Raw genomic sequence first — 17185 nt, forward strand, 5'->3', positions numbered from 1 at the left:
AATAATAAAGCTTCTTTCCTTTAATGAAAATATTATATATTATGTGTGTTTGTTTAACCTAGAAGAGTGGAACTCTTTCCTTACCAAATAAAATGATGGCACCACAGAATTTTTAAATTAGAAGGAACCTCCAAGACAATGTAGTCCGAATTCTTCTTTTACTCAGATTTTCCCAAGGTCTTGTTCCTATTAAGTTGATGTGACTAGAACCCTCACTACTAACAATGGAGAGATGAAACAACATCACCCCTAGCCCACAGTTGGTTTCCATTCCTAGAGTTCCTTCCTCCCGGGCTACAAGTGAAAAGGAAGTGACATCACACTTGTAAAGGAGGCAGTAACCATGGTAACACACATGCACTCAGGTCCCTGTAATTCATCAGGTCTTTCTGCAGGGCTGGGCCACTTCTAGCCATATCCAGGTGACTGAATTGAGGAGAGCAAGGACTCAGACCTGAATCTGCCTTTCACATGGACCCTGGAGCAAAGGTTATCCCCAGGCATTAAAGAGTTGGGACTGATGCGCTAAAGCCCTGAGTTCGAGAAAGGAAAAAAATCATGGGAACAGCATGGAGTTAGGGCGTGAATTTCAGTCGCACATCTTGAGTGCTGTCCTGAAGTAGCAGTACCTTACTGCTTCAAAGGGATCATATGATGTCTTAATTGAAGAGGTCTTTGTAACTATGAACCCAGTCTTGGCAAGCAGACTCTGTATCTTGCCTTCTTTGTCTGTGCATTGGGAAGTTGAACTGGATGGGAGTTTTATTCAGCTCAATATTCTTTTGTTTTGTGGGTGCTCAGGTGGTCTATAGTAGCAGCCTGTCAGTTTCTCCTGAACCAATAGTAGCCAGTCGAAAGCCTTTGGCACAGCAAACTGTTCCATTAGAACTCAGCACTGTCATGTCTGTAGCAGCAGCTTTGCTGATATATCAGTTAGCTGTTTTTAAATCTCATAAGGAAGATGCACTGTATATTTTTTAAAAGAACTCATAATACTAGTACTTGATGTTCCAACTCAGCTTTTGTAATTACAATGCATAATTATAGTAATTTCAGAACATAAGTAACACGGGGTAATATTCAAAACACCGTACCTAACAACCAAGCAAAATATAGGAAATAGTAGAAATGAGACTACTCATCATAAAATATTAGAATTTTAGTCCAAGAATGGCCTATTAGAGGACCCATAGCCTATAACCCTTCATTTCTAATGAAGAAAATGACTGTATTATAGCATGGACATAGATTGCAGTTTTCAGGATGATAGGCTAGAAGTTTAAATGGAACAGTATTTCATTTTTAATTCAACAAAAAGGTAATTGAATATAGTATGAAAAATGATGTTAATATCCGAGAACATTGCTCAGATTCAGTTTTAACTACTGTTAAAACCAAACTAACAAAAAGAATGTAATTTTCATTAACAAACAACCACTACCATCGATTAAGCCCCTGTACCAAGTTACATATAATTTTTCTAATCCTTACATTAAGCATGATGGTCAGGTATTATTAATCCTCATGTTTATAGATGAAAAACCAGGTGAATGGAGAGGATATTACACAACCAGAGTGTAGCCAAGCTGGTATTGATTCTCCCTCTCTGCCCAACCAGCATGCTTATCCTTCGGGTCTCAGTAGGAGAAAAATGTTGGAGTGTCTAACCCAGACTGAGCAAATGAGAGAAGCCCTCCTGGGCTGAAAAGGCGTTTATAGCCGCCACCATCACAGTTCAACAGTGTTAGGATGTGCGCTGTAACGTGTGTCTATGTGGTATGCACACACAGATGTATTCAAAATCATCTGGTGAGTTGCTGCAGGGGCACACTACCCTTTACTTTGTGATTAGCCTGGAAAGGAACAATTTCATTTCTTGTTTATGCTGACAAAGTGAGATAGCTGTTATTCACGCCAGCCCCGCTGGTCCTGGAGAGAATGGGGGGCTTATTTCCTGTCACTAGCGGGGGCAGCAGCTGCTTTGCTTTCTTTCCCTGGTGCTTGTCACTTCAGTTCCCCAGGCTCGGGGGAGACCAATGTGTAATCTATTTCTGGAGAAAGCCTTTTTTTGGTCATTCACCAAAGGACATGTTTGGGGTGTGCACCAACCATGTTACAAAAATAACTCAGAATTCAAATAACATGAATAACCACAAATGGCCATGAAATGTGCTGTTTTTAATTTTCCTGTTGCAAGAGCTGAGTAGAAATGCATAGTTGTTAGAAAGTATTAAGAAAAAGTCCCAGTTATTTCAAGTTCTAATTGTCGAGTATATTTTTTGCTACGGCTTCTTACTCTGACTTTAAACCATTTAAATACACATTAGCACCTTTATCGGATGATAAATAACAAGCATTTCAAGAAAATCAGCTGTTAATAGACCTTCGCAAACATGTATGGCTTGTTAGCAATTAAGTTTAAAATCTTCCGTAAAGAAAAGTTTTAGACTTTTCTGTAGATTTGTTTTCAGTCGTCCTAAAGCATTCTGTCACCATAAATAATTATCTTTGAAAATAAACAGGCACAGAGTTCACTGAGCTGAACTGCACAAAGATCACAATTATCACAACAGCTACTCTCACTTTGTGAAATTCATCATTACAAATTTGGCGTTTAGTTTATATCACTCTGTTGTTTTTATCTCTCTACTTTTCAGATTTTTTAAAATAGACTATGAATTGTCTTTTTATTACTTTTGCAAGGGACAACAACAAACTGTACCAGCCAAGTTTTAACACTGTTGTGTATCACCTACCTACTTATTATATATGTGGAAAGAGTTCATTTTCCACATTATTAAATATAAATTATCCATGGCCTCTAAGATCAGCATGAAGTAGTATGTTAACTTATGAAAACATCATACTGAATTCCTCTTTTAGTACATTAAATATTTGAGATAAAATCAACTTATCAAAAGGCATTAAACAAAATACATGTAATTATGAATATATTATTGGAAATTCAGAAGAAGCTCATCATAGTCTTTCTTTGAGCAAGTTTCTCAACTTTTCTGAGCCACAGTTTTCCTATCTGTAAAATAGAGATAATTCTTTTAACTACCAGGTGAGGTTGTGAGTCTTAAATAAACTATTGTGGATTAAATGCTGATAGTATAGTATCTGGAACATACTAAGCTGTCACTACATGGCAACTGCTGTGATTGGTAGTATCGTCTTATATCGTCTCAAGCATAGATTCCAAGTATTTAAATCTCTGTTTAATAATACAGTGTGTTTTGTAAAGAAAGGAAATCATTTTCTGGATAATTTCTTATTCTCTATCTCAATTTCTCAACCATTTAAAAAAAAACATTCAATAAACACACACAAAAATCATATCCCTTAAATGTTATTTGAAATTTCAAAATAATGTTGTGACTGCTAGGATAACAAGTTTGGGATCCTCTTTACCACCAGAGGCTTCCTCTTTCCTAGCACATCGCTTTCGTGTACAAAGAGCCCACTGATATCCACTATGCTTCTGTCTCTGAAAAAGCAGTATATGTGGAAATTACAAAGTATATTATGCATAGGATGACCTTTATATTTGCCTAACCCAGTGATTCTCAGCTAAGGTCTATTTTTCCCCTAGGGTACATTTGGCAAAGTCTGGAGAATTTGGCTGTCATTACTGGGGGGGCGGGAGGGGGGAGTGAGGAAGGGGGAGAATATGCTCCTGGCATCTAAAAGTTAGAAGCCAGGGATGCTCTTAAACGTCCTACGGAATAGACCCCTATGAAGAATGATCCAGCAAACAATGCCAGTAGTTCCCAGGTTTAGAAACCCTAGTCTAACCCAAAGAAGCACTCCTCAGCTTACTAAAGAATCATTGCAAAGTAGATCGTTAAGTCAGTTGTTGAACTTATCATGTATTTTTCCATAAAGTGGCTTAATTTATGGTACTTTATTTTCCAAATGGAGTTAAATTAAAGGCCAACCTGGTAACTAACTACCATTTATAGTGTTTCTTTGATGAGTTGTGTTCCATTTGGATGCTTCAGTCTTAGCCATTAAAAAACCCTCCCAGAACCACCTCAGATAAGAATGACAGCTGAGATTCTCAGAATGGAAGCTATTTATATGAACCCAGTGTAAGGTGCTCTTGTCTTAGAAGACCACCTACAGTTACTGTCAGCAAAGACTATTACTAGTCCACATGGAATTACATGGAATTAAGAGTGCTTGGCACTTTTTAAAAATTAAGGTTACTAAATTAAATTAGCTGGAGTGTCAGATGTTTCCTTTACCAAGAGATGAAAAGACAGTAGGTTCTTTTCAGATACTTTTCAAACTTCTTTTAAACAGAGCAGAAGTGCAGGCTCTCAGCCACACTGTCCTGCCATCCCACCTTCCTTAGCTGAAAGCTGAGCCAAGCCTGTATTATCCCGGGCTTCCTTGGAAGCACGTGATCTAGGAAATAGCTTGTTAGAGCTGTCCTAGTACTCTTGAAGAGGTCCCTTGGGTGGTTTGGGGAGAGAGAGCACAAGAGCCCTTGCAGCTTGCAGTGTTTATAACCTGACTCTGCAGCCACTTCAAAGAGATGTCATCTATTGCAGAAGTTCTGTAACAGGTGCAGCTATGCAGTGCTAAATTTATTTTCAATTATGTCTTGTAAAAAAAAAAAAAAAAAACTTGGATCTCTTCAGTAGCCTATATTTCACATATTGGAAAATAAGCGCCACCTTTATAGCCACAAACCCATATGTGCATTTTGTTCTTCTTTGAAGATCATCAATTCAGTGTGATACTCATTCAAATGAATATCGTATTTCATTTATGTTTGCATAAATGTTCACTGGGACTCTTCATCACTTGAAAATTTTTATTTAAGTTGGTTTTAGGAAAATAACTGAAAATAACCTACTTGTTTTGGCAGATTGAACTTTCCTCCTTGAAATGCATGAGTGTGTGGAGCTTTAGAGCCTAAGTATCTAAATGGGATTGTGAACAGTTTTAATCTTCTTATAACACTCACTGGGAATATAGACAAACCACACCCCAGTTTCTTTACACAGCCACAGAAAGGTATCTCAAAGGCAAAAGAAGTCCTTCTCTTCTAATAAGTGAACTGAGGGAAATTAGCATTTGGGTATCAGGTTAATTTTTAATTCTCCATGATCCTCGGGAAAAGCTGAAAAGCTTTAGGGTTTCAGTAGACATGGTGTTCGGGGAAAGGCTGTAATTACCGTATCTTTGTAGGTTGTGCTCTCACTTTCCTTATGATTCTTCAGTCCCAGAAAGTGTTAATGCAGCTCATTTCTCTACAGCAATAATTGGTCAGAAGTTGTTTGTATGAGCCACAGTTCTGATCTGGTGCCATGTATTGGTTTCACATTGAGTCACAAAAATCCATATACCATAGGATTTCTTGACCTTTACAGGTTTAACTGTAGCCATACAATGCTGTTGCTCCACTTCTCTAATTGCTGGGCGGTCTACCTGACACTATCCTACCAACACGATGTAGTGCTGTCTTGAGCGACTTCCCCCTCCGTGTGTGCATGTCCCATGATGAGCACAGTGGTACCAGGCCACCCACCTTCCGGGATGGGACTGAGGTTATGGCTTCTTTCAGAAGATGTTGGCAGGGGAGGAAAGCTCTAGAGCTATATCCATGGAGAGAAAAAACTATTCCGGAAAGAAATTTTTTTCATTACCTTGATTTTCTTACATTCATTAATATTTTTATAGTCTATGTAGACTTGCCTGACTTGAAGAATTTCACAAAGTCTAAAAGTCAGTCATAAATGACATTCATTTTAAATTTCGAGATTTGTCCAAATCAACCTTCCAAAGTTTTAACGTACCCAACTCCCACCTGCGGTGTGTGTGTGTGGGGGGGGTCCCTTTCTCCATTCTCTCAGATTCGCAATACCCACCCCCTCTTTTATTTGGCACTCTGAAAGGTGAAAAAGTTATGTTTTTAAAAATTAATCTCTTTAAATTTAATTATAATTTAATCATTAGTGCTTTTGTATACTTAGACACCATTTGCATTTCTTTTTTCTGTTTTATCCATTCATACCTTTTCCCCATTTTTTCCTTTTGGGTTATTTGTTTTGATTTGTAGAAGTTCTTTATGTTTTATTGATATTAAGCATTTGTCTGTCAAATATTCTAGAATCTCTCATTTGTTTTTACTTTAGTATGACTCATAGTGTAAAAAAAGTTTAATTTCGGAGTAGTCAATCCATCAATGTTTTCCTTTACAGTTTCTAGGAGTCCTGAAATGCCTTCCTATTCCAAGGTTATAAAAATGTTTTAACATCCTCTGTTTTATACTTTCAGTTTTACGTTTAGATCATCAGAGTATTTGGAATTTATAATTTATATTTACATGTCACATAAAGTCTGAATTTAACTCTATTTTCTTTCAAATGAATAGTCGATTGTCTCAAAATTCTTTCCTCAGTGACTTGAAATGACATCTTCCTTCTTTATTAAATTCTCACACTTCCCGGCATCTGCTCCTGGACTTTCAGGTTCTCTCCACTGATTTAATCAGGGATCAGAGAAGGCTTTCTCAGGGAATAAGGTGAGGTGCAAAGGTGGCGTCTTGATTGGGCTAATAATGTGGGAGGTAGGGGGCTTGGAGTGGTCAGGGAGGATAGCTTTCCAGGAGGTGCTGAGGCACCTTGAGGTATGAAACAGGCAGGTCCGTCAGGGGGCAAGTCCTGTGAAATGGAGGCTCCGGTTCTCCCACCGGGATAAATAGGTTAAGCTCTTGAACATTCTGACCCCGCCTTCCTCTGAAGCCCTGTCTCTGCCCTAGCCCTTCTTGATTTTAAAAATGGTTTGATGGCTGCAGCAGCATTCAGTGGGTTCCCTCCTTTGCTCATATGCTCCCCCTAACACATCATCCCCCTCTGACCTTAAAAGTCCTTTCTTTTTACTTCAATTCCTCTTCCTGCCTGCACCACCCCGTCCCACCCTGGAGAGTACCTCGCACACCTTTCTAGGAAGCCCGTCCCCCACTGCCCTGCGCCAGTGCGTTTGCCACATGACCCCTAGTTGTTTGTTGGAGTCTGAGTCCTTCTTTGGGCTGGATGGTTTTCGTAGTCAGGGATCATCTTTGTATTTGCACGGTCTAGTGTGGAACCTGGCATATAGACAATTTATTCAATAATATGTGTTGACTGAATGCATGAACAAGATAAAAAAAAGATCACTGCCCTTCTAAAAATGTCAGCTTTGTTGTGCAGCGTAGCACACACTGCGGTACAGCTAAACAATAACATCTGTTTGCTTTTCTCTTTGCAAAAGAGAGACTCTCATCACAACACTTCTATTCACGCATGGGAGATTTTCACGTGTGATTCTTGTGCCTGGAGTATCTTGAGGAAGACTGACAGATTCCTGGGTAAACTCTAGTCTCTAGTAGGGATGCAGCAGCAGCCCTCCTCCTGCTGCGTGTGTCAGTGTTTTAGCCTGAAGCTTTCAGGTGTGTGTCACCTTACAGGACCAGAGTAAGAAGAGAGGGAGTGGGGGGAGGGGGATGGTTCCGAAGGGGGAGCCATAATATGAGCAAGGCACAGGACCCAAGTGAACTGCCATCGAGAGCGTTAGGGAAATGTTTAGCACGTGACCCTTTGTGTCATATTCAAAACAGAATGGTTAAACACCTGCCTCTCTCATTTCACCAAAAACATTGCATGTAGAACTAACTTGGCATTACCTGCTGACATTTTAGGTTTTTATTTGTGCTGAAGTGATGTAGCTTAAGGAAAACACATCATTTTGACATTCCTACTCAATTACAGCATAAAATATATGGGAATAGCGCTGTGTGTACCCACTTCATGTGCGCAGCACTGAAGGTTTCCTGTGACAGTCACTGTGGGAGTTTTTATTTAACTCTCTGACTGCTGAAGTCAGGACCCTTCTGGAATGAGTCTCTGGGTCGGGTATTTATAGACTAAGGTGAATGATGACATACAGCACAGAAAATGTTCTGAAGATGATTCCAGGTGGACAGGTACCATGTGGAGATTCTTTATGGTCCTGGCCCAAAGCTGATGTGGGAGGACCCCCGGAATGGAATTTGTGCCATCTTCATTGTTTTCAGGCTGCATATGCTAGTAGAATATGCAGACATTTTTATCCCTAATCAAAGGTCAAGCTGAGGCTGAGAGGAAATCTTTAGTTTCTGGGAAGCAATGAATGTATCAACCTTTGTAAAAGAAGCAAACAATATAGGTGTACATCTCCCTGAGGTCAGAATCTTTGTTCTCCTGACATTATAGTCCTTGGATGTGTGTGTGTGTGTGTGTGTGTGTGTGTGTGTGTGTGTGTGTGTGTGTGTTTGCGCTTTGTGATATGATAATAGAATGTTTAATCCAGGTCACATAATCATTTTCCCATATAATACCTGCAAGGGAGCCTTAGTATCATTAATATTACTTTAATCCATAAAATAAATATGATATTTGTTTCAAGAGGAATCTAGCAAAGGACTGAAAACAAGAGATGTCTTGGTGTCCTTGTCTTAGAGTGGAAACAGGAAATTCCTGGCAGAGAGAGATGTGATCTCAATTATTTAACTAGGGTATTGATGCTTAGACTATAGGTGACAACCTAAGTGTTTTACATAATAACATTCATTTTTGTTGTAGTTTATAGCTAAGCAAATATAGTCACTTTACAGATACACAGTTGGGCTTCAGACTTCAAGGACAAACTAAATAATGATTGGATAAAGTATATAAAAGATGTTAGTCTAAAGACCTGCTGTCCTGGTCTAAGAAGCAAAATATGCTCCTAAGTAAGATTTATCTGCTGAACATCTTACAGTTTTCTCCTAAACAAGCCACGAGTGTCACCTAATAAGGTTGTGTTTGATTCCAAACTATGCCTCTTTTCACAATGAGACAAGAAACTAATGAAATGTCTAAGCTTTAATCTGAATTGAATTGCTTGGGTCCAGGATAGATAAAAACATGTCAATGGGCAATTACAAATATGCCTAAAATAACTGTACAATTCGAATTCAGAAATATTTTTAGTCAGTAGAGGAAAGCATTGGTATGTTGTAACTAATATGTATTTTTTCTGTAACAATTAGAATACAATTTATCACTAAAATAATTACATAGTTTTGAGGAGAAGACTGAATGACCATCAGATGCCTGCCTTCTTAGTTTACTGTTCTTTGTTGCTTTTGTTCTTCTACACCCAGGTTCAGACTACTCTATCCTTGTATTTATAGATAATTCTTCCGTAAGAGGAATAGCAGTGGGGAGGTTAGGAGATGAATAAATTGATCCTAATCATTCCCGTATAAATAACCTCACCCTCTCACCCTCTTCCACCTTATTTCCTATTATATTTTCCAACAAAGGAAGGAAGGTAAACATGAGAAACTTCTACGAGTACAGTCTATAATTCTCTAGAAACCTAAAACCTTCCATATCTATAGTAAGCTTTCAATAGTCTGTAATTCTCTGGAAACCCAATTCCTTCCATATCTATAATAAGCTTTCAATCAACTAGAGATTTTTCCCTGTGCCTGCTATAGTCTACTTTTATGAAACATGCAGATTTTAAGAAAATAAATTGATAATTTTCCTTGCTTCTGATTATTATACATTTGGATAAATCTACATCTGGAGCATCAAAATTCAGGTTCAGGAAATGAAAGGTATATAAGGCTTGCCTCTGCCCCACGGGAATGAGAAAATTCCACAGACTAGGTTCTAGGTTTGCTAATTCATGCACATTCACAGAGACTGAAAATTCACTAGATTTTACAAACCAATGTTTTCTACTCTTGGAGAAAATACACTGGCTGAATTGTTTTGAAAAAGGAAGGAAGGAAGGAAGGAAGGAAGGAAGGAAGGAAGGAAGGAAGGAAGGAAGGAGGGAGGGAGGGAGGGAGGGAGGGAGAGGGAGGTTAGAAAATCAGATGCTACAGTTAAGGAATTCTCTAGTAAGAACACAGTATTTTCCAGATTGTTTACTTTTCTTATTTTTCACCAGGATGTGGAATTATACAGTATGGTTCGGTGATTAAGAGTATAGCCTCTTGAACTTGAGTTCATCTTCTAGCTCGTCTGCTTCCAAAGTGGTGCCCTTGGGAAGGTGGTTTAATCTAACTGTGCCTCAGTTTTCTCATGCTATAAAGTGGGGCTAGTATTAATACCTACCCTACAGAGTTGTTGTGAAGATTAAATGAGTTCATACCAGTCGCTGTCTGGTACATAGTAAATGTTCACTGTTGTGGTCATTAGTAGTAGCAGATGTTTTTAGTAGCATGGGAGTGTGTAGTCACTTCAGTGGGAACTGTATGTCCTTTTTTGAATTTTTTTCTCTTCTCTCTTCTAACAGGAAAATGGCAGATGCACGAGAGCGGCCTCCTGAACATCACCAAGGTGTCTTTTTCAGACCGAGGTAAATACACGTGTGTTGCTTCCAATATCTATGGCACTGTGAACAACACAGTGACCTTGAGAGTCATCTTCACCTCTGGAGACATGGGTGTCTACTACATGGTCGTCTGCCTAGTGGCCTTCACCGTTGTCATGGTCCTCAACATCACCCGCCTGTGCATGATGAGCAGCCACCTGAAGAAGACTGAGAAAGCTATCAACGAGTTCTTTAGGACAGAAGGCGCAGAGAAGCTGCAAAAGGCATTTGAGATCGCCAAGCGGATCCCCATCATCACCTCAGCCAAAACTCTAGAGCTCGCCAAAGTGACCCAGTTCAAAACCATGGAGTTCGCCCGCTACATTGAAGAGCTTGCCAGGAGTGTGCCTCTGCCTCCTCTCATTATGAACTGCAGAACTATCATGGAGGAGATCATGGAAGTGGTTGGGCTGGAGGAACAGGGGCAGAACTTTGTGCGGCACACTCCAGAAGGCCAGGAGGCCACAGACAGGGACGAGGTGTACACGATCCCCAACTCCCTGAAGCGAAGCGACTCCCCCACCGCCGACTCAGATGCCTCGTCGCTGCACGAACAGCCTCAGCAGATTGCCATCAAGGTGTCTGTTCATCCACAGTCCAAAAAAGATCATGCAGATGACCAAGAGGAGGGACAGTTTGAAGTCAAAGATGAAGAGGAGACAGAACCATCAGCTGAACGTTCCCTAGAAACGGCAGAGCCTTCTACAGATGTAACATCCACAGAGCTAACGTCTGAAGAGCCCACGCCTGTTGAGGTATCAGATAGAGTCCTGCCGCCAGCTCACCTGGAAACTACAGAGCCAGCAGTGGCACATGACAGAAACACCTGCATTATTTATGAAAGCCATGTCTAATATCAACTCCGAAAAGCTATGCATATCAAGAAAATCAGGGGCTGCTCCTTGCAGTCCAGTCGTAGTACGCACTTGCCACTAAGCCTTACCAGGAGACTCTCATCCCTTAGGTAGGAGTGATGCCATTTTAAAAGGGGAAACACCTGTGTGCATTTTCGTGACTGGGATTTCCCTGATAGAAAAGGATGCGGGAAACATCAGGGTGCAGAATTGATAATATTGGACAGAAGGTGTCTGTCCATGTGATGCGAATTTTAGAGGCGCTCCCCTGCCAAATACCTTAATTGGTGATGATGACCTTTTGACAAAGAGTACACTACTGTAAGACAAATTCTGAGTTTAAGAGCCCTGTCCAGTGCACACTGCATTGCTTTTCCTTTAAGAAATTATAGGTCTGCTACAATAGCAAATGCACGTATATGGGTTTGTTGCACTTTCTTCTCAGTTTTTTTTTCTTTTCCTTTTTCTTTTTTAGTGGAGTAGTTGTTGTTAAATTAATATTAATTGCTCTTTCTGGTTTAGTCCTCTTTGCCACTTTGTCCTTATTTTCCCCTAGAACATTTACCTCAGAGGCTTTGTTATCAGTCACCAGTACCAGGGCTGATATCTACAGGTCATTTGTAATGTTCCAAAGTAGTTATTAGGCTCCTAATTTTTGTCATTTCCCAGGCCTATTTTCATACATTGCTTTTTTGTTTCCAATGAAGCTGCTATTGTGAAACTGAGAAAACCTTTGCCCAGGAATAGCACTTTAATAGCTAAATAAAAATGTGTTTACCTATCCAATTCTGAGAGCGTTTTGGTAAGCTCAACCAAGGTATAGGGAGAGACTGTCAAAGGTTGAATATACCCCTACTACCCATGAAAACTGCTGCTTTTACGTTTAAGTAACATCATCCTCCAAACAAAGACTGATTCTTTATCTGGAAAATTTATTGCTTCCAAAGACAGAGGCATTTGATGAATCCCTGTAGGTTGTAGAATATTGGTTTCCCAGAAAGGCTTGCAGGGACCATATGCCATCAGGTGACTCAAACAATTGATTTGGGACAGCAAATATAAAGATCTGTAAAGTCATGTAACCAGGTCCACTTTTGTGCACTTGCTTTTAAGAAATGCATGGCTAACCCATTGGTCCTTTTGAAGGGGAGAGTGAAAGGTTAGGATAATAGTATAGGGAACTATACCATCAAATTACATTCCAAAAGTATTGAATTATTTTTTTTAGTCTCACAAGAAAGTAGTTATATGCAAGACAGAATGATGTTATGGACAAAAGACAAAACTAGTCATCCAAAGGCCAACACCTTACCTGACTGTGCCAATACCAGCTCCCTGGCTTTGGGTAAGTCTGAGTCTCAGTATCCTTATCCGTCAGAGGACGAAGATTAGGTGAGCTCTGAGCACCATTTGCATGGTCTCGCTCTCTTACAGAACCAAACCAATATCATCATCCTTGCTCTTTTTCACAATTACTTTGAAGATTTTTTGTTATCTCTGGATTTACCAAACATTTTTTTTTATGCTGCATTACTTACTCAAATAAAAAGGATAAGTTTATAAAAATCATAGCATTTTAGCAAGCTTTGGATCTTCTCTTCCACTAAAATCATTAGAACCACTTCTACAGTTTAGATTTAATCACAGTAAAAATGAGTGGTTTTATTTAATTTTCACTTAGGATCAGGGAAGACACTAAACTTAAAGTAGTCATAAGGATCATGGCCACATCAAGTGATGGGGTCGTGAGGCTGGAGGTTACATAGGCCACGATGGCAATGAGAGAGTAGACCCAGATGTTTAGTCTTCACTCTGTCACTATCTGGATAAGTGAGACCTTGGACAACTCCTTTCCCCATTCTGGGGTTTAATCTTTTTTATTTACAAAATATGGGGATTGTACTTGATGGGTCACAAGATCTCTTCTAGCTCAGACGTTTACAGTTTTATGTAAAGTTTGTAGTCTCTCGTGAAGGCCCCCTTTGCCGGGGCCAGGCACCTTGGGGGGCAAAAAGGGTACATGAGATTGGAGGTTTTTGCTGAACAAACTTTACAGCAAATATTCCCGACTCTATAGCTGAAGGTAGTGGGTTTGGCTTAGAAATGGCCTTGACAGGTTTTTTTATTCATAGATAACTGGTGTGGAAGGCAATCTGAAAGATGTGGAGTTTGACCCAACATCTCTTGGTCAGGAAGGAACTGTTGGCATCTAATTAGAAGTGTCTTAAAGAAATTAGTAATGAGCAATCAAGAAAAACCATGACTCCTGTTTGGGCTCTGTGGACTTGGATTTTATGTATTTGGGTTACAGAAAAGTTTTATCTCCAACTCTTAGAATATAAACATTTTCTACTTCTTATGGAAGTCAACAAATTCTTACCATGCATCTATACGTTCAAAACAACAACAGAGACATAAGCTGATTTTGTGTGAACTTTTTCCCATCCTGTTCAGTTTTCATTCTATCCAAACCCATACACAGATTTCTACATAGAAATTATAGGAGAAGAAATCGTCTGTTCCATCTAGACATCGATTAAGGGTAAAAAGTTTAAAAAGGGCAGATTTTTTTATGAAGCAGGAGCAAAAATGTATGACCAAAGAATGTTTGCATTTTGGTTTTAGCTTCTTTAGACTGGGGAGATTATACAGATTTTTCAAAGCTTTCCTCCTCTTTAAAACATCAAAAAGCTCTTGATATAATAATAACCAACCTAAAAGGAAATTTGCTTACAATGGAAATTTCTCCTTCCAGAAATTTCTACACTCACCCTATCCATCCTACAGTTACTTTATGAAATAAGAAAGGCTCTCCTGCTAGAATATGAAATATAGACGACCTCATGATTTTCAGCTAATTTTCAAAGATAAATTTAACTCTTCGGCTACATAGAAATTTATAGAAGTATGCCTGTGTGTGTGTACATGTGTGCATACACACATGTCAGACTCATCTGGACAGTTTTAAAAGCTTAAGACTAAATCCCAAGCCATGTCCTTTGGCTCTTATGTCATCATTCTCAAAATCAATTTCTGGTTTCTGGGTCATCTGTTCATATCTCTAGCAATTTTTTTCTTGAAATTCTGAAAATGATTCAGACATGTGTGCATATTTAATTCACTTAGATGATCTGTAAACTTGGATGGTATTTATTCTAAATGGAAAAAAATTTTATACTGAAAATCTATGTAATTTATAATGGTTTTGTTTAATATATTATATTTTCATATCTTTAGGGCACATCTATTCTCATCTTTTTGTATATCATACTTAACAAAAGAATTACTAATACTTGACTAAAATCTCTAGGAACCAAATGTGATACATAACATATAGAATTCACCCTAAAAATATCTGAATGTTCTCACCCATCCCAAGTGTTACTGTGCTGTGTCATTATGTCCAGAATGATTTGTTTCAGATGCTAATGAACATTCCTTTTTTTCAAAACTAAGGCCATGAGGCCTGACATTCTACACAATGGATTCTGGAATTCTCTTTTTCTTTTTTTTACCGTTTGCTTCATTTTTAACTATGTTGTTTAAGCTTCCCTTTAAGGGCAAGCGGTGAGATAAGAAAACAACTTGATAGAAAGACTGGCTATGTAAATTATTCAATAGACTGATAACATGTTTTAAATCTAATGCTTGGATTGTTATTTATTGGTGATCTAGGATCTGCTCACTTCTTTAGCACATGAAGAAAATGTGAGGCACAAAGAATATTTGCATGTGTTGTACAGGCACACTCTCAATGTAGTACATCCAACATAAATCAGCTTAACTATAGAAACAGCAATCCCAACCACCGAGGAACGGTTCAGAAAGGCAAATCAGACACCTTTTGTTTGCAGACTGAAGCAGTGTGGTATCAGTGCTGAAACTCTTAACTGGCAGCCTGTGTGGTTCTGTTAGTGGGGTTTCCTCTCAGTGTTACATTTGGTAAGAAAATGGAGCATTTAACTTATCTTTCATATACTCTGTTTTATACTCAGCACAGTTCAACTACTATTGTACCTATTGTCACAAACCCTTTTGGCAAATCCCTTAAGATTATTATCCCTGTTTCTATTCTTGCTTTTTAAACTAATTTATTGGTACTCTTCAAATATCTACCAAGTCTCATTGTATATTCCCACACATATTTTGAGCACCTGATATCTTCACGATATTCGTCATTTTTATAAACAGCTATTCATTTCAAACTCCTTCAGTAGATAAAGTTTATTGTCCTTATGACTTTTAGGGGTTTTCTACAGTGATTAATCGGGTTTGGATTAAACAAATCAGTGGTGGGGGAAAAACTGAATAAAACAGAATTGCTTATTATGTTTTCCAAAGGACTGAGTTTGTCTACTATACAAGAAAGTATCATATGAGAGTGATAATAATCTTTGAGTTTCTTTAGAGATGTCATTTTTAAGGAGACTAATACTTAGAATACCACAATCAAAACTGAAGCTCTTAGGGAATGTAAAAATAGAAAGCAAATAGTTCTAAGAATATTTTGGCAAAATTTTTAACCAGTAATAAAAGCCTTCAAATTTATGTCTCAGACACCATAGAGCTGCCTACAGTGAATTAGGGTCAAAGGAGATGCTTGTGCTTATGTTTGGTTTGCTGTATATCTACTTCTGGATGTCTTTTGTTTAAATCAGAAAATAAGACAAAAATTTATCTGGGCAGAAATGTCAAACTGGTGATTTTGTGAACTATAAATGTTCACTTTTAAAAAATAATTTAAAGATGGAAACAAATTACTACTATTTAAGTTGATATTATAATAGGAAAAAAATCATATGATCCATCTTGTATTTTGATTGTTGCTTTAATAAAGGGTTTGCGCAGGTTTGCAGAATGTGTGTCGTGTCCCACTTGAAGGACATTATGGCCTGATTTACTATTTCCAATGACATGAAATCTAGTGTCAGTTCTTATCTTTACCTTTTGCATCTGTGGCATATCTTGAATAAAAAAGGAAAACATAATTTTTATGTAAAACTACAAATTTTATCCAAATTCAGAAATCTTAACTCTATCCTGACAAACTTTAGAGCAATTTATTTTTGTCTATACCAAGAAATAATTTTTAACAGGTAACATCAATCTTGCTGTAAAGAATCCAAAAAGGTCAGTAAACTTACATAGCCAGAACTTTCCACGGGAGAAAGCATGAGTAATCAATCTGCCACAAAATACTTAGACAATACCAAAACCAAGGACGTGCTAAGTACATAGGTTCCTTTGACAATAAGTAAGCTTCAAAAGCTGAATCCTCTCAGGTAAGATGAGACGTGGGGCATGTAAGCAAAACATGAAAGGAGACTACCAAATGGGAAAGACATGAGAAGGACAGAAAGTCAGTATTGGACTGTAGACTAAAGAGGCAAACAAAATTACTGAGTGAGTTATCTAATAAACCATGTGTATAACGAACCACCCATGAGTTCTCTCAAGCAAAAAAAAAAAAAAAGAGAGGGGGTTTAAGAGAATTATGTTAACATTAAAGGAAAATTAACAGTTCTGTCCTCATGAAGAGAAAATAGGAAAGTTTTGTCCTAAACAGGTAACTTTGACTGGTGCATATTTTCAGACCCAGAACAAACAGCTGCTTTTTTTTTTTTTTTTTTTTTTGCAGGTTTTGGAATGTCATGTTCTTCATGGGCCTTAGTCAAAGGAGCTAGGTAAATCTTAATGTTAATCAGTAATTTCTAAAGGATATAGTCACAGAGTTAGAAAATAAGTAGGAGGTTATCTGATTTACATATTTTTCCATCATGTGCCTAACAAGTAGTTGTTCAGCTCTGCTTGAAAATTTCTAATAAATAGGGAGCTCACTATCTCATGGCAGTAGCACATTCCATTGTTGATAGGTTTTAAATTTCAAGTCAAAAATCTTAAAAGTAGTTCCACACTGGTCCTTGAGC

General features: G+C 38.3%; 1 protein-coding gene across 2 annotated transcripts in view; it reads left to right on the forward strand.

Annotated features, from left to right (window-relative positions):
- MFAP3L (microfibril associated protein 3 like) overlaps positions 1–15601 on the forward strand; it is a 41530-nt gene extending 25929 nt beyond the window's left edge. For both annotated transcript variants that reach the window (XM_011360270.2, XM_011360269.2), the window contains one exon: positions 10327–15601. In XM_011360270.2, coding sequence (XP_011358572.1) covers positions 10327–11258 — 932 coding nt within the window. In that variant the 3' untranslated portion in view covers positions 11259–15601. The remainder of the gene's footprint in view (positions 1–10326) is intronic.
- The last annotated feature ends 1584 nt before the right edge of the window (positions 15602–17185 follow it).

The sequence above is a fragment of the Pteropus vampyrus genome, unplaced genomic scaffold, assembly GCF_000151845.1.
Source record: "Pteropus vampyrus isolate Shadow unplaced genomic scaffold, Pvam_2.0 Scaffold53, whole genome shotgun sequence".
NCBI classification, from domain to species: domain Eukaryota; kingdom Metazoa; phylum Chordata; class Mammalia; order Chiroptera; family Pteropodidae; genus Pteropus; species Pteropus vampyrus.